Here is a 27149-nt window from a genome sequence, read left to right as displayed (position 1 = left end):
AATAGAGATTATCCTACGCAGAGTGTCGCCCCGTGCCGAAGGGCTCTTTGCCACACCCCACAAGGTACACTGCAAACCCACCGTTCTACCACACCGACAGCACGGTAAATACCCTAATGAGTGATACAATGCTATTTATTGAGGGTTTCTCACTATGTTAAGCAGCCCGAATATCAAGCCAGCCGTGGTGGCAGTATACTAATTGTTCGACAACCGGTGTGAGCTTACCTCGCAAATGTCTCCTACTGCTAACTGATGGCTAGAAACCGTAACACGAACACAGTTCATACTGCAATGCTGCGCTGGCAGGCTATAGACGATGGCACATACCCCTGCTCCAACGCCGTGTGACTTGGCTTCGCTTCTACTCTCAAGACAGCCACTTCCTTGCGTGAATGTAGATTCTGCACTTTACTATGCGGATGCAGTTTGTCTGCGCTAGAGAATTATTTATAGCAAACACTGAGTAGGAAAAGGCCTTCATCCGTGCTTTGATAGACCTCCTGTATATCCTTGGTGCTCATAATAGTACTCTAGCCTCGTAAGGCCACTTAGACAGACTCAGCATGATGGCGCCTACCTCCTATGGACTCCTAGAGAGTAGCAACCAGACCAGAGGCCGATAGTCTGGTCCCAGTGCAATGCTGCAGTCTTTTTGCGACGCTAGTACCAATAGTAACAGCACATGAGCTTTCCGGAACTGTGTTCCACAAGGGCCATGCAAGGCGTTTCAATCGCAACTGCCAATTGGACCACGAGCTTACAGGTCTGCTGACCTGTTTGACAAGATGGCTGCAGATTCCAGTCTATAAGGCCCTTGCTCCTTCGGGCCCGGCATTCTGCAGTCCACAGACTCCTTCATAATACACCTTCGACCCACAAGGCTGGTCACACAGGGGCCGCCGACGCGAACCCATCATTCCTCCCTTGCTCGGAACAACACCGTTATCATGTCAGACCATCTTAGCGAGGCAAGCGCACCCTCCGGGACGCCAAAAAAGTACCCAATTCCCGGACTCAAGAATGGACAAAAGCAAGAGGAGAATGTATACTTCGCCGAAGAGCTCAAGGGATGGAGCGGATATATCGAATGGGAACGGTATCCTGCGAAGAAAGCAAGGGCAGCTCAGATCCTAGCTAAATATCAGTTTATTGATGTAAGGCTCCTGTTGCCTGCGTCCTCACTGGTCCGCCGAGTGCTGACCGACAACAGCCTCCCGAGTTCCAGCTGCTTCCCCTGCCCAAAGCAAACCCCGTACTGGACGGGATTCGATTCAAGCAGTATCATGCCGTGCTTGGACCAACGCTGCGAGACGTCCCCAACGAGAGCTGGAGGACGGTGCTGAAGGAGAAATCCCCGGACATGATCCACCTGCTTCAGTTCCCGTATAATGGAGAGCCACCACGGGTGAGCCATGTCGTCTATGGGGGTCAATCCCACTAACGACCAGGACAGGACCGCCTTGTCGCGACCGAGATAACCTCGAATCAAGACTTCTTCGTTCGCAACCACGGCGGGATCCCGGACATCGACGCGAAGGAATTCAAGCTCGAACTCGGCGGCCTAGTGAACCACCCCCGTTCATTCACCCTGAAAGAACTCCAAGACGAATCCCTCTTCCCTCGACAAACGAACGTCGTGACCATCCAATGTTCCGGAACGCGCCGCATCGAGCAGATTCACGAGTATCCTGGCGACGGCGACGAACTGATCAACGCGCCGTGGGGGGAGGGGGCGATCGGGAATGCGCGCTGGACTGGCGTCAGCCTGAAGAAAGTCATCAAAGCCTGCGGTGGGCTCAAAGAGGGGGCAAAACACATCGAATTCATCGGGGCAGAGACATACGTCAAGAAGGGCCAAGTCTTCAACTATGCGGTGTCGGTACCCTGGCGGAAAGTCAAACTGAACGAGGTGTTGCTGGCGTGGGAAATGAACGGCGAGCCCCTGCCTCGCATCCATGGATTCCCACTACGCACTGTTGTATTCGGATACATCGGGGCGAGAAGTTGCAAATGGCTCTATCGAGTCAACGCGTTGAAAGAACCGAGCGAAGGCCCCGTCCAGAAGAAAGAGTACCTCTATTATAGCCCGCAGATGGGAAAGCACAATACCACGTACTCGAACGGATTTTCGATTCAAGATATGCCCGTATCCAGCGCCATCATGACGCCCGTGGACAAGGAGGTGATCGTACACGACGGACATATTCGGCTTCACGGCTGGGCGTATAGCGGAGGGGGACACTGGCCGGAGCGGGTGGAAATCTCGGGGGATGGAGGATCGATCTGGTATGAGGTTCCGCAGGCGAACTGCTCGACGAAGTATTACTATGGCTGGCGAATCTGGTGGTATGATTTGCCGGTGGACGCGGAGGGCTGGCTGGAGCTGGTTGCGCGAACATGGGATAATGCGCTGAACACACAGCCGACATTTGTGCGGTCCGCATGGTAAGCTATAATTTTGAATACACTGTGAGCTCGACTAACACAAGCGTTGAGGAATTGGGGTCTTCATGTCACATCCAGGTATGTCATCTTCATCGGATAAGAGAGTCGACGGTTAACCCGGAGACAGTTGCCACCGCGTGAAGGTCTACAGCGTCAATAAAACCAAACCGGCGACAGCTCGTCGCATGCAGGAGCTATTGATGCACGGACGAGGGCTTACCCCCATTACCCTTCCCCTCGAGTTCGATCTGGAGACCGACGAAGCATATAAAACCACCATGGAAAGGGATCGGGGACGGGATCCGTTGGAATAGTGAGGCAGTCCGTTGAAAGCGCCGGCAGTATCACACTCGTACTGTTTTTATTCTGCTCGGGCTTGAGATTATGAGCTACAGTTGGAAACGGTCGTCTGACTCTGGAACTACCGGGCTAGGCAGAGTCCATGCAGAGAAATACGGTGGCGCCTTTCCATTTTGAGCGTGCATTTAGTGAGATGAGGCAAATCCCTTCATCGGAATCTGATTCCGAGGGAGGTAGCCGGATTAATAGTTTATCTTCATGGCGGTAGTGATTGGTCCCTGCATTGACCCCCTTGCGTCGACTCCAGGATGTTTAGTTGATCCTCGGTTACGGTCTGCAGAACAAGGAAATTTTCTCACCGGTTCATTGGGAACTGACTCATGGTTTTATTTTCTGCACTAGTTCCTTCTTTAATTTTGTTTTTCTTTTCGTTATAGGGACATTTGCTTCGTGATTCCTAACGGAAGATCCAGTCTCAATGTCAATTATAATCCACAAATTTGGCAGTATCATATGTCGCGGGTAGAAAATGGATGTATCAAAGAAGAAAAGACACGAGGGGAAAAAAAAGGAAAGGAAAGCCGAGAAAAGAGAAAGGGGAAAAAGGAGACTTAAATGGAGACGAAAAGAGCCGACAGAGACATCCTACGGTCTCTAGCCATTTCTCAGGGTGAAATACATCCAGTAAATCCACTATGGCCCCCATCTGGTGTGTTTTACTCTAAAGCGGCCCTCCATTGCCACGACCATGACATTCAAACAGAAGAAAAACAGACATTTCACACATGAACTCGTCACACTGCATCAGGTCTAGAAACAAACTCAGGTATGTACACGCAATGGAAATTACTGACTGCTGGCAGCTCCAGCAAATGGACATCTGGCGGCAGCAGACTCCGCGCCCTCCTTCTTGTCAATCTGGCGAAACATCTCCAACGGATCGAACCAGACATCAATGCTCTCGAGCTGCAACTTGTCATTCACCTTGGCGATGACGATACCCTGGATATCCAGAGTCTCGCCATGGGCCTTGATCTTGACCTTCTCGGCAGAGCTAAGTGTCGTTAGCATAATCCAAGTCCCGATACCGATATGATGATCAGCTCCACTCACTCATTGAACCCGACATAATCGTTCGCCATAACACCCCAGTGTCTCCATTTGAAAATGACCACCGGAGGGCCGCTATACACCTCCGTGACCTCCCACGCAAACGTCGGCATCATGCGCTTAAACGACTTGTGGCTCTTCTCGAAGTCATTGTGCTCGGGGTCGTAGTACTTGCTGGGGGTGAGGAGGGCGTTATACGTGCCGACCTTGAGCATGTGCTCGCCAGTCTGGGGAGGGCCGCCGTTCAGCGAGAATGTGTATTTGGAATGGTCGATGGTGCGCCAGTCGGCGAGGGAGGTCTTGAAGGAGGCTTCGATTTCCCAGTTCTTGACTAGGTTCTCGACGAGGAAGGGGAGGCTGCCGGATTCGTGGAACATCGTTCGTGCTGGGGCTGTCAGTACTGGCTCATCGGTCCAGGAACAAGGTCAGACTCACTCTGCTCGTAGAATGCTCGCGTCTTGGAATAATCAGGAACCCTGCCATACCGCCACCCGGCCTCGGTGTCCTTGAGGACCGCATTAGGGTCGAGGACGTAGTCTGGTAAGCCTTCAGTCATGTTGTGTGTGTTGATAATGTCGTCTTGAGTCGAAAGAAGAAAAGAAAAGAAGGAAAGAAAACCCCCGATCGGATATGCCGGGATTTATAGGCGACCGAATCACAGGCACGATAGCAGTAATCCAAGAGCCACGGCTGGATCATCCAAACAGCCGCTAGGTAGACACCCATGTCCAACGTTGCAACGCCACTGCATTGGATAATTAAGATGGGAACGCTAGCGTGGGTATCTCAATACAGACAGCCACGACCGTAATCTAGACCTCTCTCACAGCCCAGGTAAGCAAGGCGATAATCTAACGCGTAGTCATACCCTTAGTCCTTTGTGCGCCGTGGCTCCGTTAAGCAATTCTCAGAACCTTAATGACGATCGATCCGCAGATGACAGGGAGTTGAAACGCAAGATGCAGGCATCAACATCCAGGGCGCATGGGGATTATGAAGTCTGATATTCTTGGAACCCCACGCTCAAATTCAAGTGGAGAGGAGGCGTAGTAACCGCTTGGCGAGGTATTCGGGGATTGCTATGTCCATGTTTTAATCTATTTAACTCTCGCGGATCGAATTGATGTGGACTATTCCGTACGGAGCAGTCCGTGCCAGCCTATCACCCGAGGGACATTACGCTTGTGCTGATATTGGGGCTGCGATCGATAGGAGATTGACCCATATGGTATAGCACTAGTCCCTGGGCTAGTCGGTTGAACGAGATTATGACCTACGATGAGCCTCGGCTCCGAATTATAACCCAACTTGCACTTCGAGGATCAGCAAAACAATCCATTCTTGCATACTAAACAGGCATTAAACCAATTTAATCCACTGACATCAAGAGAAACTAGATGAATCAGAAAAATACACAAATCATCTCTTGGCAGGTGGCGATAACTGCTAGTAAAAAAGTCCCCAAGTCCGATGACGCCCAGAACATCCCCCGCCACCCACTCCAAGAGGCCACATAAACAAATCCATCACAGAGCATTCCGTACCCCGTAGAATACCATTGTTTGCCACGGTTTCCCACAAGCCTAAATCCCACCGGAGAATCTGCCTGCATGCGCCAAAAAGCCTGGACTCTGGGCTGCAGCGAGGCTTGGCGAACTACCCTGAATGGAGGCACAGGCGCGTTCTATCGGAGATCCAGGCGGATTTTCCGTCCAGCCCGGGGAACGGAGACCTTGGTCCGGGCGTGTCGCTAGGACCAAAGCCCTTAGCGTTTAATATAAATTAATATCGATTCATTGAGTGCGTCCGGGCAACTTCTTAGGGCTCCCGAATTGGCCAATCACGGCCTCGCATCGGCGTTGGAGAGCGGGATTTTGGAGCGGCGATTCCGGTGGTCTGGCACTAAGGCATTGGCTGCATGCGGCGTAGGAGGTCATTAATTTGTGCTGGCCTAGACGATGGCGACGAGATAGTTCTCACTGTTCCGAATATGAAGGGTTGAGGGAAGAAAATATGGGATATCTTTGCCCTACGTGTAGAGAACTGAGAGCCATTTCAGAAAACTTGACTTGTTGGAAAGGAATACTTGACTTAACAATGAAATCTGAAGGCACATCTGACCGATAAATCCACGGTCCCAAAAAGGCGCCTGAAATAAACGACCGAAAACGAGACTTAGAGACGTCTTTCCATGGATTCCGAGACAAGAAAATGACAGGGCATACGTTGTTCAGCGAATATTTCTTTCTGATAGTTACTGTGATATCCTCAGCGAGAAACAAGCTGTAGAAATAGATAGAGACCTTATGCTTTTGATCGATAGTTTTAGGAGGCAGAGCTTCCCGACGAACAAAGAGGCTTCTAATTACAATCTTTTGTCCGGTCTTCTACGAAACCCCCGAAATATCGTTGGTAACCGTGGAATGTTAACTCTTGATCGTAACCTACTCCGTAGAGTTGATCATCACTATATACCTGCGCAGTGCTCTATGGCAGCGTTGACGGGGGCAGATCAGCATCCAATGCATCGAACCTCAGAGGCTAAACTAAAAGAGGAAGACAAATGCCACGGATACCCCTGTAGCATCATTCGGCGTCAATGCACACAAGCATAAGCTTCCGGTACCTATGTAGCCGACGAACTCCACTGTCCACATGGGCAATGACCATGGCAAGGAGACGCGAAGTATTCTAACGGCGCCAGCCCTGTCAGGGCCAATGAAATCAGAAGCGAGATTCAAGCCAGTGCAAGCAAGCTAAGTTTATGCGGCACTCGAAACTGCATGAAATATGCCACGATTTATATCTCTTAAGCCAATTGTACGTGCAGATTTGTGATGACCCCCGGCTCTATCTGTATCATCCCCGGATCTGATCCTGCATCATGGCAGGCTGATCCCAATCAATGATCATCGCAAGAAAGAGTTTCCGACAACCGCTCGGGAGACCCAGCAGAGTGATAAATGTTTTATCGACGCAGCTTTGGGCCTAAAATCAATTGCGCTACTTCTGTATGCGACGCTAAAATTCTGCTACCTAAGCTTTACACGCATCTTCGTTGGACAGCGGCATTGTATTGGCGTGAGAGAGTGTCCTTTGAGAGCAATTGAATAGATTCAGGAAGAGCTTATGACACTGTCTCTCGGGGAAAATAGTGGTGCCATATGGTGGCAGAGTTCCTTGACGAGAGAAACAATATTTTTCTATTTGTGAGATTTGATACTTCACACTAGTGAATCAGTATGCCCTTTCTTTTCACTTCTTTTTATCCCCCTATCTTTGAACACGAAACCGGATGAGCCTTTTGTAAGTCCGCCTGTATATATTTCCAGACTTTGCCAGGAATTTCACCAACTGCAACTCAAATAATCGACTATATAGGATTACTTTCGATCTTCGGGGCATGACACCAACCTTCCAATCAGCTTCAAGTTCTAAAAGGTCTCTTGTTCCCAGACAACTGATTCCGATGAAGATGGACCCTCATGGTTACTGTGAGCGCAACATGCACAATATTCACAAGATGGATAATCGGGCGGGACCCACTTATGCCGCAATCTATGAAGATGCACCGATCGGCGGGACAAACAATCCGGGCACAAGAGACAAGAAGCAATATTTATTGAGGGTGTTCTCTTCAAGTTCAGAAGTTCTCAACACCAAAACGAGTACTCTTAACTCATCGAAAACTTTATCGCAAGCTTCAGCTTCAAAATGAGCCACCCCAAACTAATCTTCGGCGCCGCTTCCTTCGGCATGAACTTTCTCAGCACCGAGGAAGTCCAAGAAGTCCTTGATTTCCTGAAGCAGAATAATATCATGCATCTTGATACAGCCGGCAGATATCCTCCTACTTCACCCGGGCGCTCAGAGGAGCTGATAGGAGAGACCAAGGCCGCGAGCCAGGGTTTTACAATTGACACCAAAATTCTGACGCAGACGGCGAATGAAGGAGGGGATATGGAGCGTAGTGCGGTTGAACGGTCGATTGAAACCAGTCTGCGGCGTATCGGTGTTGAGCAAGTATGTCCTTTCGCAAATGTTGATGCTAGATGGCTAAGTAATATAGGTAAATACCCTGCACATCCACTGTCCAGACTTTCATACCCCACTCGAAGAGCAGGCCAGGACTATCAATGATTTATATAAGGCTGGTAAGTTCAAACAGGTTCGTATATATATCCGAGACTTTTAATTTCCGCTAATATGGATTGACAGTTTGGTGTGTCCAATTTCCAGCCAGATCTGCTCCAGGAATTTCTCGATATCTGCGATGCAAACGGTTACGTGAAGCCGAGCGTCTACCAAGGTGACTACAGCGCTGTAAATCGTGGAATGGAGAGAAAGCTTCTCCCCATTCTCAGACAACACAACATTTCTTATAATGCGTTTCGGTAAGGCGCCATTCTAACACAAGCGCCAAATAATCTAACAGTCCGCTAGTACCCTGGCCTCCGGATTCCTTTCTGGCAGATTAACCCACGGAACGACAGAAGGCACTCGCTTTGGCGCATCTAGTTCTTTGGGGACATTTATGCAAGGACTGTATGATCAAGAAGGATTGCATAGCTCATTGAGAAGACTGGAGATCACGACGGAATCTCTTGGCATCACTACTGTTGACGCAGCACTGCGATGGGCATATTATCATTCGGCACTGCAGAAAAGTGACGGCATAATCCTGGGCGCAAGCTCAATCAACCAGCTCAGGTCAAATTTAGAGAGCATCAAGAGAGGCCCGCTGCCTAAGGAATGTCTCCGTACATTCAATGAGATATGGATGGAGTTGGAGCCAAGTAGAGGAGATATTATTTGATGGGCTTCTGCTGGTTCTGACAACGCACACATGCAAACTCAAGTGCGGCTTTAGATAGATTGAATAAAACATTCCAGTCGAAAAATACTAGATTTCTGGAGAGATGAATACGCTTTCTCAGCATTGTCTGGCGGTGGCAGAAGGATGTGGAATGCAACCTGTCTCAAATATCGCCCATGAAAGTAGTATAGCGCATTCTAACTCACAGTTGCTGTAGGAGTGAATAGTCTTATATTTTCCTCACTGTCTTCTCAAAATTTGTGTACTGCTCGGGTTGGCGTGCTTGGAGTTGGACTTTTAATTTGCAACCCAAGTAGACATGCTCAACCCACCATGAGGAAAAGAGGAGAAAAGGGCTATATATTGCCACCAACACGGCTAAGCACTTATATATTTGAACTAGGATAAAAAAGCATTGAGTGATCGGATGCCCAGACATCGTCTCAGAAGCTAACTGGGAGTTGACGCGGTCCACCACGCTAGTCGATCAGATGACCCCGAGGATAATTGACATCATCCAACACCGTTGTTAGCAATTTGGCTGACCACGAAAGTTCCCTCCATGCGTTGAGTTCGAAATAGCATTAAAATTGGTTGCTCGCCATTTCAAAATTAAATTGACAGTGCAGTTCGTCAAGTTGAATGAGAAAATAATCTTTGGACCCATGGGCGACATCCCCGGAAAGATATAAAGCCTAGATCTGACGGAGTTTTCCCGGGTATTCCCTCTAGCCTCCATGGTACTATTGCGGAGAAAAGTGTCACCATTGCTTAGCTTTGCCGATAGGCCATTGAGAACATTAGAAAATCGCCGTGGACCTGGATGCCTTGCCAATCAGTGCCGAATACAGTATCTTGACAAACAGCCAGACTGCATGGGGCGTCATACGTGCGGGAGTGAGGATGGCGTGCCACCTTGCAGGATGGTGGAATGGACGAAAAGCCTATTTGCCTGGTATAAAACGGTGCATTGATCACTGCAATGAGTCCCGGCTGTCATCGCATATCGGGGTATTTTGATTCATCCAACTACCCGTCCCCAGTTATCACTCCGATACAATGGAGAACGACAGCGAGAAAGGTGCCGGGGTGACGGTCCAGTCCAACTCAAGGTCGGAGGAATCTGTTATCCAAGAGGGAGGAGTGAAGTACACAGCAGAGACCGGTGTCAACTCCACGGCAGTCACTTATCAAGATGCTTCGGGCGCACCGGTCGAGACAGACTCGCCGTTAGGATACTCCGTTAGCTTCTGGACAAGCTTATGCTTGAACATCAATCAGATGATCGGAACGGGTATTTTCTCAACACGTCAGTTCACCCTTAATCGTCACTGAACTGGGATACTGATACTTTTTAGCGGCTACAATTCTCTCCGGTGTCGGCTCTGTCGGACTGACCATGGTTTACTGGTTTATCGGATATGTATTAGCTCACACAACGCTGGCAACATATCTCGAGCTAGCATCATACTTTCCCAGTCGCTCCGGCGCGGAAGTGGTCTATCTCGAACAAGCATACCCGAAGCCGCAATATTTCTTCCCGACGACATTCGCCGTCAAACACGTCGTGTTTTCATTCGGAAGCAGCAACGCCGTTGTGTTGGCGCAGTATCTCTTTGGCATTTCTGGTCATGAATACACCAACTGGCAACTGAAAGGTGTTGCCGTGGCAGTTTATACCCTTGCGTTTATAGGTTGGTTTGCTGACTACGGAATGTTGGAATGACGCCACGACTAACGTATGAAATAGTGGTCAGTGCGAACACAAAATGGTCCCTGCGACTAGTAGTCTGGTTCGGCTTCGTCAAAATCGCCACCCTGGTGTTGTACGTGTGTACCCTCAAGTTAGGACAAGCTCAAGACTGATCGTTCCACAGGATCTCCATCGCTGGGCTCGTAGTCCTTGGAGGACACACCAAAGTGGCCGATCCTCAGATTAACTGGCGAAATGCTTGGGAAGGAAGTTCAGAGGCAACTGCATACGGCGCCACAAATGCCATGGTCAAGCTGATTTTCTCCTATGCTGGCTATACAAACGCGTTTAGTGTTGCCAATGAAATCAAGGTACTTGATTCCGCCCCTCTCTAGCCTATCTGCGGCATGCTTCTGACCTACCTCAGAACCCCGTGAAAACGCTCCGCTGGAGTGCGCCGTTCTCACTTATCCTGGTCACAAGCTTGTATATCCTGGTCAACGTCGCGTATTTCTCCGCCGCATCGAGAGAAGAGATCCTGGCGTCGAAGCAAATTGCCGCCGGTATATTCTTTGAGAAAGTCTTCGGCTCTAATGGATCGGGACGTGCGCTGAATGTACTCGTCGTGATCAGCGCATTTGGGAACCTCATGGCGGTAATGGTCAACTATTCTCGCATGCTGCGAGAGACTGGAAGGTATGCAGCCCAGCATCGCCCTTGAAATAGTACAAAATACTCATTTCCACCCAGACAAGGCGTCCTACCATGGGGTAAGTTCTGGACCTCCACGAGGCCATTCGGAACCCCCATCGGCCCATACTTTGTGCAATGGGGCATGACGGTGATCATGATCTTGGCTCCACCTGCTGGAGACGCATTTAACTTTGGTGGGCACCTTTTTACTTTTATGGCTTCACTTTGCTAACAGGTGACAGTGGTTGACCTATCCGTCTACCCATCCAATATCTTCAACTTCCTCCTCGTCGTGGGACTGCTCATCATCCGCCGACGTCGCGCCAAACTGAACTTCCCGAGGCCGGAGTACCGCGCCTGGAACGTTGCTATTGCTTTCGCGATACTCACCAACGTCTACCTGCTCGTTGCACCTTGGTATCCCCCCTCGGGAGGTGCAAATGGTGGCGACGTTAGCTTCTGGTATGGCACGTACCTGGTGGTTGGAATTGGAATGTACGTCTCGCTCTGTCTTCCTTGGTTTTGCATCACCGGACTAACAGGGATAGGATCCTTCTTTGTGGAGTATACTACTACTTCTGGATCGAGGTACTTCCGAAATGGAAAAGATATGAATACCGACAGACGGTCGTCGATTTTGATGACGGATCCGTGGCCCATAAACTGGTCAAGGTACCGACCGCGGACTTGGTGCGTTGGGACGAGGAACACGACGCTGTCGGACGATTGCGCCATCGGACGGGGTATCAGGAGGAGAATAAGGAGAGCTATTGAGTGATGCATATCATGAGGTATTATGTCTCTTGTTAGACCTGCTGAAGAGATCCGTATGTACGAGCCGCGTGGAAAAACCCAAGCCGCAAATAGATAACAAAAAAGAGTTCAAAAGTAAATGGTACTCGTGCCTCAGGAGTTCTGATCGGCATCAGGATTCAAATGGACTTGGCGAGCTGCAGTAGCGCGGTTGAGTCATTGCAGGCACGATTGACGTGATGCATGGGATGTGATAAATAGATAGTCGGCCCGCCTGAGGAGTCCAATGTCTGATTCGCTCAGTTGAGAGGGGAATTCCGAGGTTATCAATTCATGTTAACATGGATCGTCTATCTACTACATCCCACGTCTTGGGCGAGACAACGCTAGAAAAAAGAGCGAGCAAGGTCTGTTTCAATGATCACACGCATAGGATAATGCTGAAATATTCAGGCATGCGAAATATGTCGTCAGAAGAAGATAAAATGCGACGAAAGCCAGCCTTCTTGTCGCTACTGCCGTCGCAGAAAATTGGTCTGTCATTACAGAAAGGACCATCAACCAGCGTAGGATCTTTCCAATTGGTAGAATTAGCCGATCAAATCTCTGACAGATAGGTTCAGACGTGATCCGAGTCTTCAATTAATTCTAGATCACATCAGTCAACTGAATCGCGCGTTCCAATCCATTGAAGGCCGTATGAGCCGACTGGAAGATAACATTCAGATATCGAGGTCGGCAGAGCGACCGGGGATTGAATATTTAAATTATTCAAATGTATCCACCCAAAGGAGAAGTGCAAACCCACAACCGACCGCCTCTATCCTGCGATGGGAACGAATTCGCTATATCTATCCCACCGTTTCAGGGCAATCCGCAGACCAGGACGTATACTCCACCTACGCATCAACCACGCAGCCCTCGTTCAAAAGTCTGAGTCTTGAAATCCACCCAGATGAGACAGGACAGGTGCTATTCTATACTCGATGCTTCCTGGACCTAGTCTATCCTCTCTATCCGATCATGTGTGAAGACGCACTCTATGCCGCAGTGACAGCCTGTATCAAGGATGGGTTTCAAGATAGTATTTCATCCGCGATAGTAATGCTCATGGTCTGTCTCGGAAAGCTGTATTCATCCCCTGCTAGCGTTGACGAGGCCATTGGTTATTTGAATGGCGGGGCACAACTTCTTGCCTGGATCCCGATGGAAACAAGCCTCGACCATGCACAGGCTCATGCGCTGTCGGCCATGTGTTTTGCAAAGCTCTCCATGCTCTCAACAGCGTCCGTCTATCTTCAACGTGGATCGGCTATTTTGCACCGGTTTCTTCTAGAGTAAGACTTTTAATTTTGTGAATAGAGCATGTGCTAAGTGAACAACAGGAAAGTTCTAAAGCCGCATGGAACAAAGCTTACCACGCGAACCACCAGCATCCGGCTATACTGGGTGCTACTGAACATGGAGCGGTAGGCATTTCCATTGCAATGATGCTCAAATACTAATAAAACAAGTGACCTCAACTCGGAGACGAAACTCGAATCAAGCAGCCAACTATCGGAATTAGAAGACCGCCTGCCACTTCCCTTCGAATGCATGGCCCAGGAGCCATCCACGGCCAGCCAGCTGCACAGTCCATATGCCTCCGTCATCGACTCGTGCTACTCACTCTTCCTGGCCGAGACAAGCCTCCGTCAAATCCTGTGGCGAGTGGCATGTGCCCCCGAGCTCCAGGAATCAACGGCTCATAATCCCCATCCATCGCGTGCACTGGAGGTGATTGCAGAGCTCGAAGTACAATTATCCGAATGGCTGGTTTGTATTCCCGGATCGGCCGGCTGGTCACCAGTCGCCGGGGCCGGCACGATTAGCTCGTTGAGCAGCCGGATCAAATTGCAGTATTGGCTTTGTCGATTCCATATTTACAAGGTCGCGTTATATCGCAGCTTCCAGGTGCCATATCAGATGGTCTTTCCGGAATCGATCTCGCAAACATGGACTGAGGCCACCTTGGTGGCGGCAATGAACTGTCTTTTGGTTTTTGTGTCTGAGGGCGTCGTTCCCGAAGATATCATGACAAATCGGTAGGTCTACCTTTCTCAAATTCAGAGAGTCATGCTAATATTGCCCCAGCTTACTCGCGGTTACTATTCTGTTACAAGCATCCATTCGAGTATTTGGACCCGAGAGGCTAGGTCCATGCTGCCCCAGCATGTCTACAACTCCCCAGTCGCTGATCGACAGGTCAATCGAGCGCATTCAATCTCTTTCCATCCTAAACACTGCAATCGGGACACCGAAATGGCAAAGCCGATGGGTAGCAAACTCACTACATAGCTTTCTGCAAGATATCTGCGGGGAAACAACACAATACTAGGCCTTAAGTCCATTCAGCGAATCTAGTTCTCGTTTCTCTTAGTCAACTCCCTAGCCACCAATCTAGCCTTCTCTGCCCTCGGAACAGCGGTAATTGAAGTAGGATCCTTAAGTCCCACAACCGGATCAGCAGCATCTTTGCTCTGCCCATGCATGGGATGGATCTCAAACGTGGCAATCAAATGGAATATAGCCGTGTAAACCAAACGAAATGCCAGATGTGAGGCAATGCACATGCGCGATCCATACCCAAAGGCAAACTGGTGGGTATGTTTCTCGGCATTGTCGAGCCATCTTTCCGGTTTGAAGGTCCAGGGGTCGGCGAATGCGTCGCCGTCTGTTATTGAATAAGTGCCTATCCTCGGAGTATAAATGAATGAATGGAATTGGCCTACCGCGGTTACATCCATATGCATTTAGAAACACCATAGTCCCGGGAGGAATTGCCCTTCCCTCGAAATGCACCGTCTCGGTGGTTTCTCTAGGCATGCCAAGCGGCAACACGGTGTAGACACGCATCAGTTCTTTGGTGAGGACATGGATGTATTCCACTTCTTGGGTTTCAACTTTCGAGTCGATAATAGCACCTGACCTTTGGATCTCATTGAACGCGCGCTGTTGAACATGCTGGTTATGTGCCAGAAAAAGAATTGCCCATGCGATGGTTGGCTGCGTGCTATCTGCGCCCTGTAAGATGTTAGCAAACTGCACCCACATTATGAGAAACAACAGAAACATACCGCCATCATGCTCAAACTAATACTCAGTAGCTCTTTACTTGATAGTCCCACGGACTCTGGGTCGCGCAGCACATTCCCTTGAATGCAGGGCTTATCGGTATCATATTTCACCGCTTCTTTCAATCGATTCAGCAGTTTGTTGTTATATGCGATCCGGCGCTGGCCTATTTGAGCGGAATATGCGGCAGACTTTTTCCATAGTAGTGGCTCGAGCAGTCGGAGCAAGGGAATGTAGTTGGTGAGGTTCTTGGAGGTGGATCGGAACCGCGAGATCTCGTTCTCGACCTCGATGATTTCGGCGTAGAGGGCGTCCTCTTGGAGGTCTTTCGTGCTTGACACCCTGTTTATGTGAATTAGTATGTAGAGGTGGAAGATAGCAAGAGAGAGAATACCGAGTGCCATAGTTCAACGTCAGGACCAAATTAAGAGACAGACGATGGACCGTCGGTTTAAATTCCACCTCTGTGTTCTCGCACGACGCTTGTAAAAGCTCTTGAATAAATTCTCTCGTCTCGAGTAGAATAATCTACACCGCCATTAACTACTCCCCGATCAAAGACAAAAAGCGAAGAGAGAACATACCGGCTCATAAGACTGCACCTTCGGACGATTCAAAGCCCCAGCCGCCAGCTTCCTCCGGAACTTACAGCTCTCATCCCACGGACTGGTCCCGATGCTAGCGACGCTTTTACTCACCGTCTTATGCAGGACATGGAAGAGTGGTCGTGAAATAAGAGCCGAGCTTTGGTTCAGGAACAGCGATTTCGCTGAGTCGGCCGTGTTCACGATCACCACTGGGATATTGCCCAGTTGGACTTGATATACGGGTCCGTATTTCTCAGACCATTGGCGATATTGCTCCGCCGAGAAAGACTGGGTAACCTGGGTCTGTTAGCATAATTTGGATATTGGTAGAAAGCTGCTACGCGCAATACCTGGCGAAGATTGCCGATCACTGGCAGTCCTTGGGGTCCGGGGAGGCCTTTGATGCGTCGATTCCAGCGGATGAATTCGTTAACTAGCAGATACCCGATCAGCAGTATCACGCTCCCTTCTAAAGGAAGGAGAATGAAGTTGAAGAGCGACATCCTGATTCAGTCCGATCGCCATCGAATGCCAGGCATCAAGCAGGCGGGCTCAGCTTTGGGGTTGTATTTATTTCGCGTTAGGGGGAAGGCTGGTATGCCAGCGACGATGCTAGTATATTTTGCATATCATATCGCACGATGACTCTATCATTGAATTGGAGTAACGGGGTCGTAACTATTTCAAATCCAAGCACGCAATGGCGTATGTGTCTGATGAATAGGCTTATGGTGAATCCTTCCGCACCATTTCGACAATGGAGATTGCAAATGCTGCGGATGACGGACCGGAATCCGAGAACGACACGAGTCGATGCGGGGTTCTCGATGGAATGTAGTGATAGCTGTCGAGTTCTGTGCAGATCGAGTCCACTTTGGAACAGACACCTCGTTCACAGGGTCTGTTTAGCTGCATCGCGTATGCAGCTTCCCCTCACGCGATGCAACATCCACAATCACACCATCCACTAGCCAACGCTCCAGCTTCCTTTGCATTTACCACTCCGTATTCGACTAATTGACCAACAAAGCTCTAGGCAACTGCCTTATCTAGGTATTGATCAAATCTTAATACTAAAATCATTGGCTCCCGGCTTAGGACCCTTCTTCCCGCCGTGCAGTCTGGACCTCGTGCCCGAGAACATGAACGGCAACCAGCTATGCCCTTTGGTCCACCGTCTTCCTTCCCAGACAGCTTCGTTTGGTAGCGATTCCTTCGTGCCTTCGCCTCGGATCCACGCCCCGGTCTGCTCAATCTCGCTCCATACGCGCAGGATATTCTCGCCCGCGAAAAGGCGCGCTTGCTCGTCGGTGGCGCCTCGTTCCAGCAGAGCAGCGACAAGGTGGGGGTATTTGGAGACATCCTGTGGACTAATTAGCACCGATTGAGTTACAAGATAGGAACGAGAACTCACCTCCAATCCGATCGGAACCTCCGGTGTACCGCTATAATCACCTCCGACACCGACATGCTCCCATCCCGCGACCTCCGCAATGTGAAAGATATGATCGACTACATCGCGAATACTCGCACTATCGGGATCCTCCATGTTCAAGAAGCGATTAATGAAAGTGACCATCACAATTCCTCCATTACGCTTAACGCCGCGCAACACGTCATCAGGAACATGCCGGAGATGGCGCTGGAGGGCGTAGGCGCCTGAATGCGAGAAGATCACCGGGGACCGCGTCACGGAGAGAACGTCGCGCATGGTCTGATGCGACACATGCGATAGGTCGATGATCATACCGAGGCGATTCATTTCCTTCACGTATTCGTGGCCAAAGGGAGTCAGGCCACCGTCTTCGCCGCCCGCCGCGACGGTCGACGCGGAGGTCGAGAAGGCGTTGTCGCAGTTATGCGTGGTGGTGATGTAGCGGACTCCGAGGTCGTAGAATTGTCGGATGGCGGCGATCGAGTTACCGACTTGATGGGCTCCCTGGGTGGATTGGGGTCAGATATGAGGGAAATATGGTAGAGGGATCTAGTCATGCGTACCTCGAGCCCTAACATGCTGGCGATTTTGCCATTGCGGAAAGCCTGTCGCGCGCAGTGCGAATCTTCACAGTATGCCAGATCGGTCGTATAGTTCTGAATCAAGCGTTTCGCCACGTCAATCTGTTCCAGGGCATCGCGAACGGATGTCTATCGTGATCATATCAATATTGTCCCCAGGCAGCCGGTCAAAAGTCATACCGTCGGATCATCCACGTAACTGATCTGCTCGCAGTCGATGAAAATGCTCCAGAACTGGCCGCCCATCTGCCCCTCGCGCATCCGAGTCAAGTCTGTATGTCCCAGCAGTCTATTACTTAGATTGAAATCCGAGTAAATGTGGTTCTGCAGCTCGACCTGAATCAGATACGGAAGGTCATTGTGGCCATCGATTAACGGCGTTGTTTTCAAGATGCGTTTTGCGCGACCCAAATAATCTGTCGGGTCTGGAAGGTCGGGCGCGTAGAGAAGTCCGGTCGCAAGCTGGTATACGGGAGAAATCAGCGCTGCGATGGAAGCTGTCACTAAAATCGACGGCCAGTGCCAGAATCTCCGAGTCGGTGATTGCGCATTGCGACGATTCGGGTGGAGAGTGACTTCGTTGGAGCTCGCATCGCGGGGGGTTTCGGTGTCTCTGTTGATTGCAGAGCTTGCGGGAGAGAATGTGGTTGACATCGTGGTTTGTTACTAAAACACTGAACCCAGTACTTTGGGCTCGGTGAATTCTTTATATCTCACAATGGGAATTCCATCTGAAGATAGACCTGCTGGAGTCCCCGCACTGCCGTTGGAGACCTCAGATCCCACATCACAGCCCTTACATATAAACGGAGAACACCGGAAATAGCCCCTTGGCATTCTGGAGTCATTGAACCGATGCAGTAAAGGCGTTTAATTGGTGCTCATCCTGGTTCTTGATGTTATCAACTGACCGAAAATGACGAGCTCGTGATAGCGTCGGATGCGGACCGAAATCCGGTCAAAAATACTGCAGGGATTGTGTCGGAGCAACAAAACAATGAATAGTTGAATAGTTGCTCTCTGCTCTTCCAAATTGGCGATTGAGTCCGGAAACAGGCTTAGGGAGCCCGTGGCGAATTGTTAACTTGATCTAGGTCCGGGCTTGACGCCGCTATATTTAATCGCCTGGGAGCAGTTGATCTGTTTGGATCGAAACCCACTCAGCAAATACTATAACCTCACAATGGGTGTCTCGCCGACCGAGCAAAATGTGAATGACGATGTGGAGTCAAATTCTCAACCGGAAGAAATCGATCGCAAAGTAGAGAAATCTCTGTTGCGACGACTAGACATTGTTCTACTTCCTACACTTGGTAAGAACGACCAATGCGATGGTCTGGACGCCTATACTGACTTTCCTGCAGCTCTCCTTTACTTAACGCATACTCTCGACCGGGCGAACCTCGGAAACGCAAAGAGTGGCACTCTCGAAGCGGATCTCAATCTGCACGGCAACCAGTACTCCCTCGTTCTCATCCTTTTTTACATCCCATATGCGCTTTTCAATATCCCCGCGACCGTGCTTTCGAAGCGACTCAATGCAGCTGTTATCATTCCCATCCTCGTCATTGGCTGGGGCAGCTTGGCTATGATCACAGCAGCAGTCAAGAATTTCGGTAGTTTATTGGCTTGCCGAGTCATCTTGGGCATGATGGAGGCGGGTTTTATTCCTTGTGCAACCTTCTATTGCACGCTTTTCTATACAAGGAAGGAGCTTGGGTTGCGCCTGTCCCTTTTCCTGATGATGGGTTTCATTGCTGTGAGTGACCTGGTTTGATTGGTGAGCTGCAGCTAATGTATACAGGGCGCTATAAGTGGTTTGATCTCGTGGAGCGTGTTCCAGTGGAACGGAAAGCTGACAGTAGGTCTCTATCCTCATGTACCTGTCCCGAAACGCTAATATATGCAGGGATGGCAATATCTCTTTCTGATCGAAGGAGCAATGGGCGTCGCAGTCGGCGCGTGGGCCTTGCTCTGGCTTCCTCGAAGTGTGCAATCCTCGCCATTCTTCACCGAGGAACAAAAGAAATGCGCCGGACAGCGAATGGCGCTCGAGAAGGAAGACTTCTCCTGGGTGGAGGGTCTACAGGCACTGAAAGACTGGAAGATTTGGGTGTTCGCATTCTGTGCCCTGCTATATGGAGTTGGCGTTGCCAGCAGCTCTAACTTCCTCCCTGTACGTCAACTCACCCTCACTACCTACCTACTGAAGCTGACCATCCCAGGTTATGATCAAGCGTCTCACCGACGACGCCGTACAAGCAAACCTCTACACGATCGGTCCCAACCTGACCGCAGCCGCCATCCAGCTAACAACATGCTACCTCTCGGACCTTACGCAACAGCGCGCCTGGTTCTCCATCGGCCCCATCATCGTGTCTATGATCGGCTGGATCCTCCTCGGCTCGCTGGACCTCGTCAAGCACGTCAAGGTCGGCTACTTCCTTACATATCTCATCACGTTTGGAACCTTCACGCCCTCGCTGCTCGTGCCCGCGTGGGTAGGCACAAACACGCCGTCGACATCCACGCGTGCCGTGTCCTTAGGCCTCCTTTCAATGTTCCAGAATCTCGGAGGGATTGTGTCCTCGGGGGCGTATAGAGCGCAGGATGCGCCGATCTACCGACCGGCATTGACGACCGTGTTTGCGTGCCAGGCTGTCTTTGTGGTTATTTGCTTCCTGATGAGGATTCAATATAAGCGAATGAATCAGCGGTTGGATGCTGGCATGTCGCTGGAGGAGCGGGAGAAGATGCGTGGGAAAGCAGCGCCGGGATTCCGCTATATGTTGTAGATTTACAGCTGGATTCTGCTCTAGAATGTCGTGATTGATGAATAGACCTTATATGAGATTGTTTGACCTCTTCTGTGCGCTAATGCAACATGCTAATCGACCACCTTCCTCCGATCCTAAACAAAACTAAGCAAACTCCCCATTCCCGACAAACTTCTCAACCTTGATGCCCCTCGTGTAAACCCCCTTCCCCTTCAACCAAACATTCAACTCACTTGGATGCACCACATGAAACACTAACATCGTCGCAAACATCAGCAGCGCATCAAATATATACAAAAACACCTCGTGAGAAATCAAGTACCCGTCATTCCCCTGTGCATACTCAATCAACCGGAAGATCGACCGCACCAGGATCAACAGACTAGCCGCGTACAGCACATAGATGATCTCCGTCCAGCGGAGGGGAATGGAAAGCGAGTATGGCGTCGGATCCCGATGCATGCGCGTGTGGAACACAGCGGAGGAAATCATGAAGAAGCCGAAGAAGAGGACTTGGATGACAAGACCGCCGATGATGATGTTGGGTCCGTTTTCGGCCATTTTGGACTTCATGCCCATGAGCCCGGCACCTGCATTGTGTTAGATATGCATTGGGCGATAACAACATGTGGAAGTAAGAGCAAATGTACCGGCTGCTTGGAGGAGAAAGGAGAGAACATCGCCCGTCACGAAGATCTTGGTCATCCATTTGACCCTGATTAGGCTGTGTTTCTCGGCGTGGAGGACCACAATGAGACGACCTAGCTCCATGTATATACTGGCGGCGAAGAGGGCGGGGGCCACAAGAGGAAGAACGGATTGCACAATGAAGGGACCGAGAGTCCAGTCGGGGGATTGGTTGGCTGCAACTGCTCGTGCGCAGTAGCCAATCCATTCAACTGCTGCCGTTAGTAAAATTCCAAGGGAAAAGAAATTGGAGAGTGACGAACAGTATCCCCCGAGGACAAAGGCGATGAAGAACCATGTTCGCGTGCGGAACAGCTGATATGTGTGGAAAATGGTCGTGGCGACGAAGCAGATAATAAACACCACTGCTGCACCGAGATTCGGAGTATAATGGAAGAACTTGAATCCTTCTCTCGCCTCGAGATGGGGCATTTTGGCAGACTGGTGAGATATCTGACCGTTGACTTGAAGCCGAGAGGGGAGAATTTAAATCACCAGCACATCCTGTCAAAGGAGTAGGCTCGCCAACACGGAGAATAGGGTCGAAAACTTTACTTTTTCGAGACGGACGAACGTCTCCAACTGCGCCGCCAATTCTGGGCATTTGATTAAAGCAGTTCTCCTTCTCCATGTGGATAGATCTCGTCCTCCACTGTAGATTCGCGAGCGTCGCCAAATCTACTCGTATTTTTTCGCGACAAACACGCGGCCAATCAGGACAGACGCTGTTCTTAAGCTTTGCAGAGAGTTATTTATAATCGACGTGATTCCAGTCTAATTGGCTGCGGGTTCCCCAGCAGACCCAGTCGTTGTCGTAAACCATGCCGAACCAGGCAAAGTTCACGGACATCTCGGAAAGTGATGCGATAGACCATCGTCACCCACATGGCTCGCCTCTCTCCCCTGATTTCTTTTTGCCCGAAAATCATAAGCGAAAATGCCATTACGCCGGTCTCATAAAAAGTCGCACCACGGCTGCCTGCAGTGCAAACAACGGAGAATAAAATGTGACGAGGCTCGACCCTACTGCGGCCCCTGTCATCGAAAACAACTTGCCTGCGCATTCCAAAGCGTTGCGCCACGACCTCAACAACGCCAAAAGGCGTCTAGTAACTCTCCATCACCCTCCAATGGCGACTCTAGCCTTCCGCTATTGGATCTGGAGCTCTTGCACCAGTGGCACGTAGCCACGGCACTCTCACTCGCCCACGAAGAGCAGCTCGCCGATGTAGTCCGCGTCGCCGTGCCTCGAGAGGCCCTCGCCTACCCTTTTCTCATGCACAGCGTCCTCGCAGTCTCGGCCCTCCATCTCAGCTATACAGGTCCCTCCGAGCGATGCCAGTCCTACAAAGAAGCAGCGATCCGCCACAACAACCTCTCCCTCACGCTATGCACCCCTCTCCTCAGCAACGTGACGCCAGAGAATTGCCACGCCCTATTCGCATTCTCCTGCCTGACCGCGGTATTCGCCTTCGGCGTCCAAGGCCGCGAGGGGCTCCCCAGCGCCCAGGGCCTCGTCGATGTCGTCGAGGTATTCAAGATGGTGCGCGGCGTCGCATCCGTCGTACAACAAGCACGCGCATGGATTGAACAAGGCGGAATGAGCCAGCTGTTGAAAATCGGCAAGCTACGCAAAAGGGCGGCAGGAACGATCTATGATCGGGAGCTCTGCTCGCATCTTGAAACCTTTATCGAAGAGCAACTCCGCCCGCGAGAGCCCTGCATGCACCAAACCATCAACAACAACAACGTCAACGCCGTTCTTCTACAATCGGCGAACCGCCTCCTCCATGTCCTGAACATGTACATGACCATGGAAGATCCCAATGCGATCCTAGCCTGGCCGGTCCTGCTGGATGCGCAGTACCTGGATCTTTTATTGCAGGTGGAGCCGACGGCGCTGATAATATTGGCGTATTATGGGACAGCGTTGCATTTGCTGTTCGATAATTGGTGGTTGGATGGTTGGGGGCAGTTCATTATGAATCTTGCGTCGATGCGGCGTGGTTCTGTCGGGGACTGGAGGATATCGTGGCTTGTGGATATTATTCAACGAGATAAGGAGTTTAGATTGAGGAGTGTATGAGTACGGAATGTAATTTATTAAGTAGTAGATGCTGAGCACAAAAGTTCACGGGAAGTCGAATCAAATGAACTCAGTTGGAGTCAAGATTACAGCTTTATAGTTCAGTGTCTAGGGGGTTCCTGACGCCAAATGGTCGATAGAATGTGCGGAGGAACATACTCCACTCCTTGTGATGTGATTAGATATCGTAGATTTAAGCTTAAATAAACAATTCTAGAATAAGTCCAAGGTTCATTAGCCAACCTGGTTTGAACCAATAATATTAGCTGGAGATTTGACAATAGTGTCTACTTACCCATAGAGCAACAAGATTAGTACAGTTTTTTTTTGTCTAAAATAAATGGGCTTTTCATGTTTATTTATTTCCTTCTTCATAGAGTCTCTCGTTACTCGCCTTCCTGTCTTGAGAAGAGCAGGCGAGCCTCATTCCACATTGGGCTAATAGATTGCAGGACTGGGAATGCCTAATGGGCACCCCTGGATATGGGGAATGTCATTAAAAGGGGAATAACTGAGCGATAATTAAAGGTTAACCTCAATTGACCAATCTCTGGCCACATTCGCTGCAATCGATTCTCTCCTCAACGCTACAATCTTCACGCAGTCCGAGTCACAACTTTCGAAAAATGCCGCTGTTGAGACAAATACTCAAACGCTTCCTTAACCTCCTCCAAACCAAAAGGCCTGTCATCCACAACGGGTTTAATGTTCTCCTTCTCAATGAATTGGTTCATAGCCGCAAACTGGGTCCTTGTCCCCAATAGAAGCCCACGGATTGTGCATAGATGCACAAGACCATCCATGATATTTGGAACATCGCCATCCGGCGCTTGACCGAGCAAGCCCGTCAAAGCGATCATACCCTCCGGACGAACAGCATGCAGGGACTGGCGCAGTGTAGATAGACCACCCACGTCAATGACCGTATGTACACCTTTGCCATCTGGGCTAAGACCTTTGGCAACTTCACCCCAGTTTAAGGTGGCTTTGTAGTTGATGATGTGGTGCGCTCCTAACGACCGCAATTTGGCGGCTTTCTCGTCTGAGCTTGTGGTCGCTATGACAGTTGCGTCTGCTGCAAGAGAAAACTATCGTGGTGTGTTAGACGTCTGCTGTGAGCCTCATGAAGCCGGGAAAGTGTGCTTTGCTTACTTGCAATGCCGCGACAGAGACACCTCCAGTGCCCTGTACCAAAACCACATCGCCCTTCTTCGGCTCCCGTCCTTTAACCCCAAATAACCCGTTCCACGCAGTCAAACCAGAGCATGTTAGGGTTGCCGCTTCATCGAAAGTCAGATTCCCGGGCATCTTGACGAGGGATGTATCGTGAAACACCCCATGTGTGCGGAGAGTTCCATGAATGCGTTGACCAAGTCCAGCACCAATATCGGCAAATGTCGCGGGAGCATCATCAAGCATATGGGATGTCAAATGGGTGCAAACGCGGTCTCCCGGTTGGAATCCGTCTACAGACGAACCGATGTCTTCAACTACTCCAGCAGCGTCAGACCCAGGAACGACATTCGGTTCGATAGTCAGGTTATAGGCGCCCTGTATATTGGGTCAGCACCTTTTAGGATCGAAAGTAAATGGTCAATTACCTTTGCAATCGCAATATCCCGATGATTGAGAGATGCCGCGTGGATTCTGACGCGCACGTCATGATCTCCCAGTGGCGGGAGCTCCTGGTTCTCAACAAACTCGAGACTCTTCGGGCCTTCCTGGCCCGACAAGATCCACGCCTTGCATGAAGAACTCATTTTCCTGTTGGATGCAGAATGATGATTTGCCGTCTGACGTGTGGGACGTCTGGAACAAAGACATTCAAGCCAGGGGACGCCTTGGCATAAAAGCCTGTCATGTTTGCTATGTCTGCCGCGCCTGAATAATGCGCCACCAGATTCTCGCTACCACTGAATCATGAAAACCTCAAAATGGGAGTATCTCCACCGGCTGCTCCACTGTTCCAACGGCACCGAAATTATGACGTTGGCAGACGTGGACCGGTGAGGAGGACCGAGTCGGCCATATTCACTCTTGTGTAACTCCAGCTCGTCCATAGGAAGCAGCCTGACTGGACTGCATTGATCTTGCAGCCATGGACGCTGTTGGCATTTTGATTCGAATGTCATGCAAGCCATTTGGCTTTTCAAATGCCGTCGCTGGTTGTTAGTGAATTCTGCATCCGATGACTAATTTTCGGGCCTCCATAGTGAATCCACTATTTGTGCCAATTCGAATTCGACGTGCAAATCCAAACAAACCTCCTTTTCTCTCCATAATCAACATGCATCTGGACCACAAAATTCCCTGGAACACGACAGCCTCTCATTTCAAATACATCAAGTCCAATCCCCACATCACACCGCACACCACCGATCTCTTCGCTCGAGACCTCCCCTCCCAATCCAATGACCTGAACCACTTCCGTCGCGTTCTAATCGCGACGATCCGCGAATTCGGCCTTACCCAAGAGAGAAAAGCCCCGGATGTGTCGGGAATCCCTGACCCGGGCCCTCTCTTCTCTGAGACCCTCCTGTCCTATCCCGAAAGAAGATACGGCCTGGGTCCACACACCACGAACTCTGCATTTGACAACCCCTTCTCAGACCGATACCAAAACCTCGAATATTGGATTCATCGTGCGGCTAGCCCAGATGATCCAGACTACCTGGGCTATGGGACTGGGGACGCGGACTTGGCCGAGGCCGTGAAGATGCTCATCACCATTGTCGCTGAGGGCGAACCTGACGTATCATCGGAAGCCCAGGGAGCTCTTCTTCGGCTGATGCGACACCCGCGAATCCCGCTGCACGATCTCTGGAATCTGCATTGGGGCCATTCGTTCGGGGTCGATCACGTGGCGCATAGAGCCCTGGAGATGTACATCTCGTTGAATGTCTTCGGGGCGGTGTTTGAGAAGAAGCCGTTGAGTGGCGATGATAGCGCCCTGTTCGCAAGCAAGACCTTTCAAAGGTATCTCAATCATGCGGTGGCGAATTATGACTACCCTGCGCAGAATATCCCGCATCGCGCATTCTGGCAGTCATTGGGGCTTCCGATTGATGGGGAGGGAGAGAATGACAGCACGGTGAAAGATCCACTGGATGCTCATTCGACCGATGATACCAGAGACAAGCTCAAGGCCTATTTGAAATTATGCTTTACTATTTTGTATGTCTTTGATACTTGTCAGCGGGAGCTTCTGAAGGATGATCCGACGGTCGACAGAGAATGGAGTTATATGATCACAGGCGTCTTGTTGTGGTGGGGATGTGATCATGACTGGGAGACGATGGAATTTGTACAGAAGACAAGAGAATAAATAGATGAAACGTATACAACTTCGCCGTATTTGAAGTGACATAGTCCTGCACGCGGGACAGGGATTCTTCGACAATTATCTTGTTTTCGAATGTTCGACTGTCGTCAATCCCGCATGAGTTCGCATTTCAATTTATCGATTTGAAGCCTCTAAAATCCCCTCTGTAAAAAAGAAAATAAAGACAGCCTCAGCCACCGCCCCGATGCTTACATGCACAAATCAATGTCGCATTTCGTCAATAAAGGTGACAACGTTTCTTCGATGGGCAAAAAGAACAACATCATGCGAGAAAGAAAAGACTGCATCCGTTGACGCCTCAATGAAATGTAAACTTATAGTACCCAGCCACTTAGACCGAGTTTCCAAGTTTCCAATCCAGGAACAGTCAGCTACTGCAGGTAGAGAACCAACTTTCTGGAAGACAAACCGAAAGTAAATCCAGCCTGCCTTTGCCCGCGGAAAACGGTGACCACACACTGCTGGTTATCTGCAAGGGACAACGCAAGGGGCGCGCCTTTGCCGGTTTAGGACTGATCGACGATGCAGCCCAACCCAACGCCCGACCCAGAACAGGCTAGTTTTCAGTTACCCTGAATATTTCCTAGCAATAATGAGATGAACAGTACTACGTACAGAGTACTATTTACAATTTGCAACTATCTGACTGAACGGCCGTGTTGCGAATACTCAAACATGAACCATTCACTATCCCATGCGGGCCGCTCATTCGGCGATTGAATCTTG

At 50.1% G+C, this 27149-nt stretch overlaps 12 protein-coding genes across 12 annotated transcripts; 7 read left to right on the top strand and 5 right to left on the bottom strand.

The window, feature by feature from the left end:
- Positions 1–950: 950 nt before the first annotated feature.
- P170DRAFT_357983 (sulfite oxidase) lies at positions 951–2762 on the top strand (the record flags this gene model as incomplete). Its single annotated transcript, XM_024844254.1, has 5 exons — positions 951–1157; positions 1214–1408; positions 1457–2448; positions 2500–2526; positions 2576–2762. 5 exons carry the CDS (start codon positions 951–953, stop codon positions 2760–2762), a joined length of 1608 nt encoding a protein of 535 aa, XP_024705124.1.
- Positions 2763–3214: 452 nt separating this feature from the next.
- P170DRAFT_437293 (uncharacterized protein) lies at positions 3215–4897 on the bottom strand. The gene is made up of 3 exons (XM_024849331.1): positions 4294–4897; positions 3862–4243; positions 3215–3802 (listed from the first exon to the last, which is right to left on the bottom strand). Exons 1-3 carry the CDS (start codon positions 4412–4414, stop codon positions 3595–3597), a joined length of 711 nt encoding a protein of 236 aa, XP_024705123.1. The 5' UTR covers positions 4415–4897; the 3' UTR covers positions 3215–3594.
- A 2675-nt stretch (positions 4898–7572) lies between these two features.
- On the top strand, positions 7573–8674 carry P170DRAFT_358902 (aldo/keto reductase family protein; the record flags this gene model as incomplete). Its single annotated transcript, XM_024844322.1, has 4 exons — positions 7573–7881; positions 7928–8026; positions 8077–8252; positions 8302–8674. 4 exons carry the CDS (start codon positions 7573–7575, stop codon positions 8672–8674), a joined length of 957 nt encoding a protein of 318 aa, XP_024705122.1.
- Positions 8675–9245: 571 nt separating this feature from the next.
- P170DRAFT_385053 (amino acid transporter) lies at positions 9246–11849 on the top strand. Its single transcript, XM_024845703.1, has 8 exons — positions 9246–9983; positions 10033–10368; positions 10425–10500; positions 10552–10738; positions 10795–11063; positions 11118–11254; positions 11303–11555; positions 11609–11849. Exons 1-8 carry the CDS (start codon positions 9734–9736, stop codon positions 11832–11834), a joined length of 1734 nt encoding a protein of 577 aa, XP_024705121.1. The 5' UTR covers positions 9246–9733; the 3' UTR covers positions 11835–11849.
- A 987-nt stretch (positions 11850–12836) lies between these two features.
- On the top strand, positions 12837–13901 carry P170DRAFT_476101 (fungal specific transcription factor domain-containing protein; the record flags this gene model as incomplete). Its single annotated transcript, XM_024853319.1, has 3 exons — positions 12837–13150; positions 13199–13282; positions 13328–13901. 3 exons carry the CDS (start codon positions 12837–12839, stop codon positions 13899–13901), a joined length of 972 nt encoding a protein of 323 aa, XP_024705120.1.
- A 311-nt stretch (positions 13902–14212) lies between these two features.
- P170DRAFT_358411 (cytochrome P450) lies at positions 14213–16017 on the bottom strand (the record flags this gene model as incomplete). The annotated part of the gene is made up of 6 exons (XM_024844291.1): positions 14213–14526; positions 14585–14876; positions 14930–15269; positions 15322–15455; positions 15512–15811; positions 15865–16017. 6 exons carry the CDS (start codon positions 16015–16017, stop codon positions 14213–14215), a joined length of 1533 nt encoding a protein of 510 aa, XP_024705119.1.
- A 557-nt stretch (positions 16018–16574) lies between these two features.
- On the bottom strand, positions 16575–18184 carry P170DRAFT_426682 (dipeptidase; the record flags this gene model as incomplete). The annotated part of the gene is made up of 4 exons (XM_024847730.1): positions 16575–16877; positions 16929–17453; positions 17513–17659; positions 17711–18184. 4 exons carry the CDS (start codon positions 18182–18184, stop codon positions 16575–16577), a joined length of 1449 nt encoding a protein of 482 aa, XP_024705118.1.
- Positions 18185–18577: 393 nt separating this feature from the next.
- On the top strand, positions 18578–20325 carry P170DRAFT_496054 (MFS general substrate transporter; the record flags this gene model as incomplete). Its single annotated transcript, XM_024854092.1, has 5 exons — positions 18578–18843; positions 18895–19289; positions 19335–19391; positions 19440–19706; positions 19756–20325. The coding sequence occupies exons 1-5, from the start codon at positions 18714–18716 to the stop codon at positions 20323–20325; spliced, it is 1419 nt and encodes a 472-aa protein (XP_024705117.1). The 5' UTR covers positions 18578–18713.
- Positions 20326–20451: 126 nt separating this feature from the next.
- On the bottom strand, positions 20452–21426 carry P170DRAFT_456316 (RTA1 domain-containing protein; the record flags this gene model as incomplete). Its single annotated transcript, XM_024851610.1, has 3 exons — positions 20452–20897; positions 20958–21206; positions 21258–21426. 3 exons carry the CDS (start codon positions 21424–21426, stop codon positions 20452–20454), a joined length of 864 nt encoding a protein of 287 aa, XP_024705116.1.
- Positions 21427–21931: 505 nt separating this feature from the next.
- P170DRAFT_409423 (Zn(II)2Cys6 transcription factor domain-containing protein) lies at positions 21932–23135 on the top strand (the record flags this gene model as incomplete). The annotated part of the gene is made up of 2 exons (XM_024846782.1): positions 21932–22066; positions 22160–23135. 2 exons carry the CDS (start codon positions 21932–21934, stop codon positions 23078–23080), a joined length of 1056 nt encoding a protein of 351 aa, XP_024705115.1. The 3' UTR covers positions 23081–23135.
- Positions 23136–23676: 541 nt separating this feature from the next.
- On the bottom strand, positions 23677–24840 carry P170DRAFT_447393 (zinc-dependent alcohol dehydrogenase family protein; the record flags this gene model as incomplete). The annotated part of the gene is made up of 3 exons (XM_024850873.1): positions 23677–24168; positions 24311–24631; positions 24682–24840. 3 exons carry the CDS (start codon positions 24838–24840, stop codon positions 23677–23679), a joined length of 972 nt encoding a protein of 323 aa, XP_024705114.1.
- A 527-nt stretch (positions 24841–25367) lies between these two features.
- P170DRAFT_409420 (uncharacterized protein) lies at positions 25368–26405 on the top strand (the record flags this gene model as incomplete). The annotated part of the gene is made up of 1 exon (XM_024846781.1): positions 25368–26405. One exon carries the CDS (start codon positions 25368–25370, stop codon positions 26403–26405), a length of 1038 nt encoding a protein of 345 aa, XP_024705113.1.
- Positions 26406–27149: the final 744 nt, after the last annotated feature.

This window comes from Aspergillus steynii (genome assembly GCF_002849105.1).
Source record: "Aspergillus steynii IBT 23096 chromosome Unknown P170scaffold_4, whole genome shotgun sequence".
Taxonomy (NCBI): Eukaryota; Fungi; Ascomycota; class Eurotiomycetes; order Eurotiales; family Aspergillaceae; genus Aspergillus; species Aspergillus steynii.
Note: the sequence above shows the minus strand (reverse complement) of the source record. Positions and strands in the feature narration are given on the sequence as shown.

Excerpts from the sequence above, each read along its gene's own strand:
- P170DRAFT_437293 (XM_024849331.1), bottom strand. The coding sequence starts at position 4,414 with ATGACTGAAGGCTTACCAGACTACGTCCTCGACCCTAATGCGGTCCTC. Across the intron at positions 4,244-4,293 it reads GCGAGCATTCTACGAGCAGA|CACGAACGATGTTCCACGAA; the intron begins GTGAGTCTGACC and ends TGACAGCCCCAG. Across the intron at positions 3,803-3,861 it reads GATTATGTCGGGTTCAATGA|CTCTGCCGAGAAGGTCAAGA; the intron begins GTGAGTGGAGCT and ends AACGACACTTAG.
- P170DRAFT_385053 (XM_024845703.1), top strand. The coding sequence starts at position 9,734 with ATGGAGAACGACAGCGAGAAAGGTGCCGGGGTGACGGTCCAGTCCAAC. Across the intron at positions 10,369-10,424 it reads TTATACCCTTGCGTTTATAG|TGGTCAGTGCGAACACAAAA; the intron begins GTTGGTTTGCTG and ends CGTATGAAATAG. Across the intron at positions 11,556-11,608 it reads CTGGTGGTTGGAATTGGAAT|GATCCTTCTTTGTGGAGTAT; the intron begins GTACGTCTCGCT and ends TAACAGGGATAG.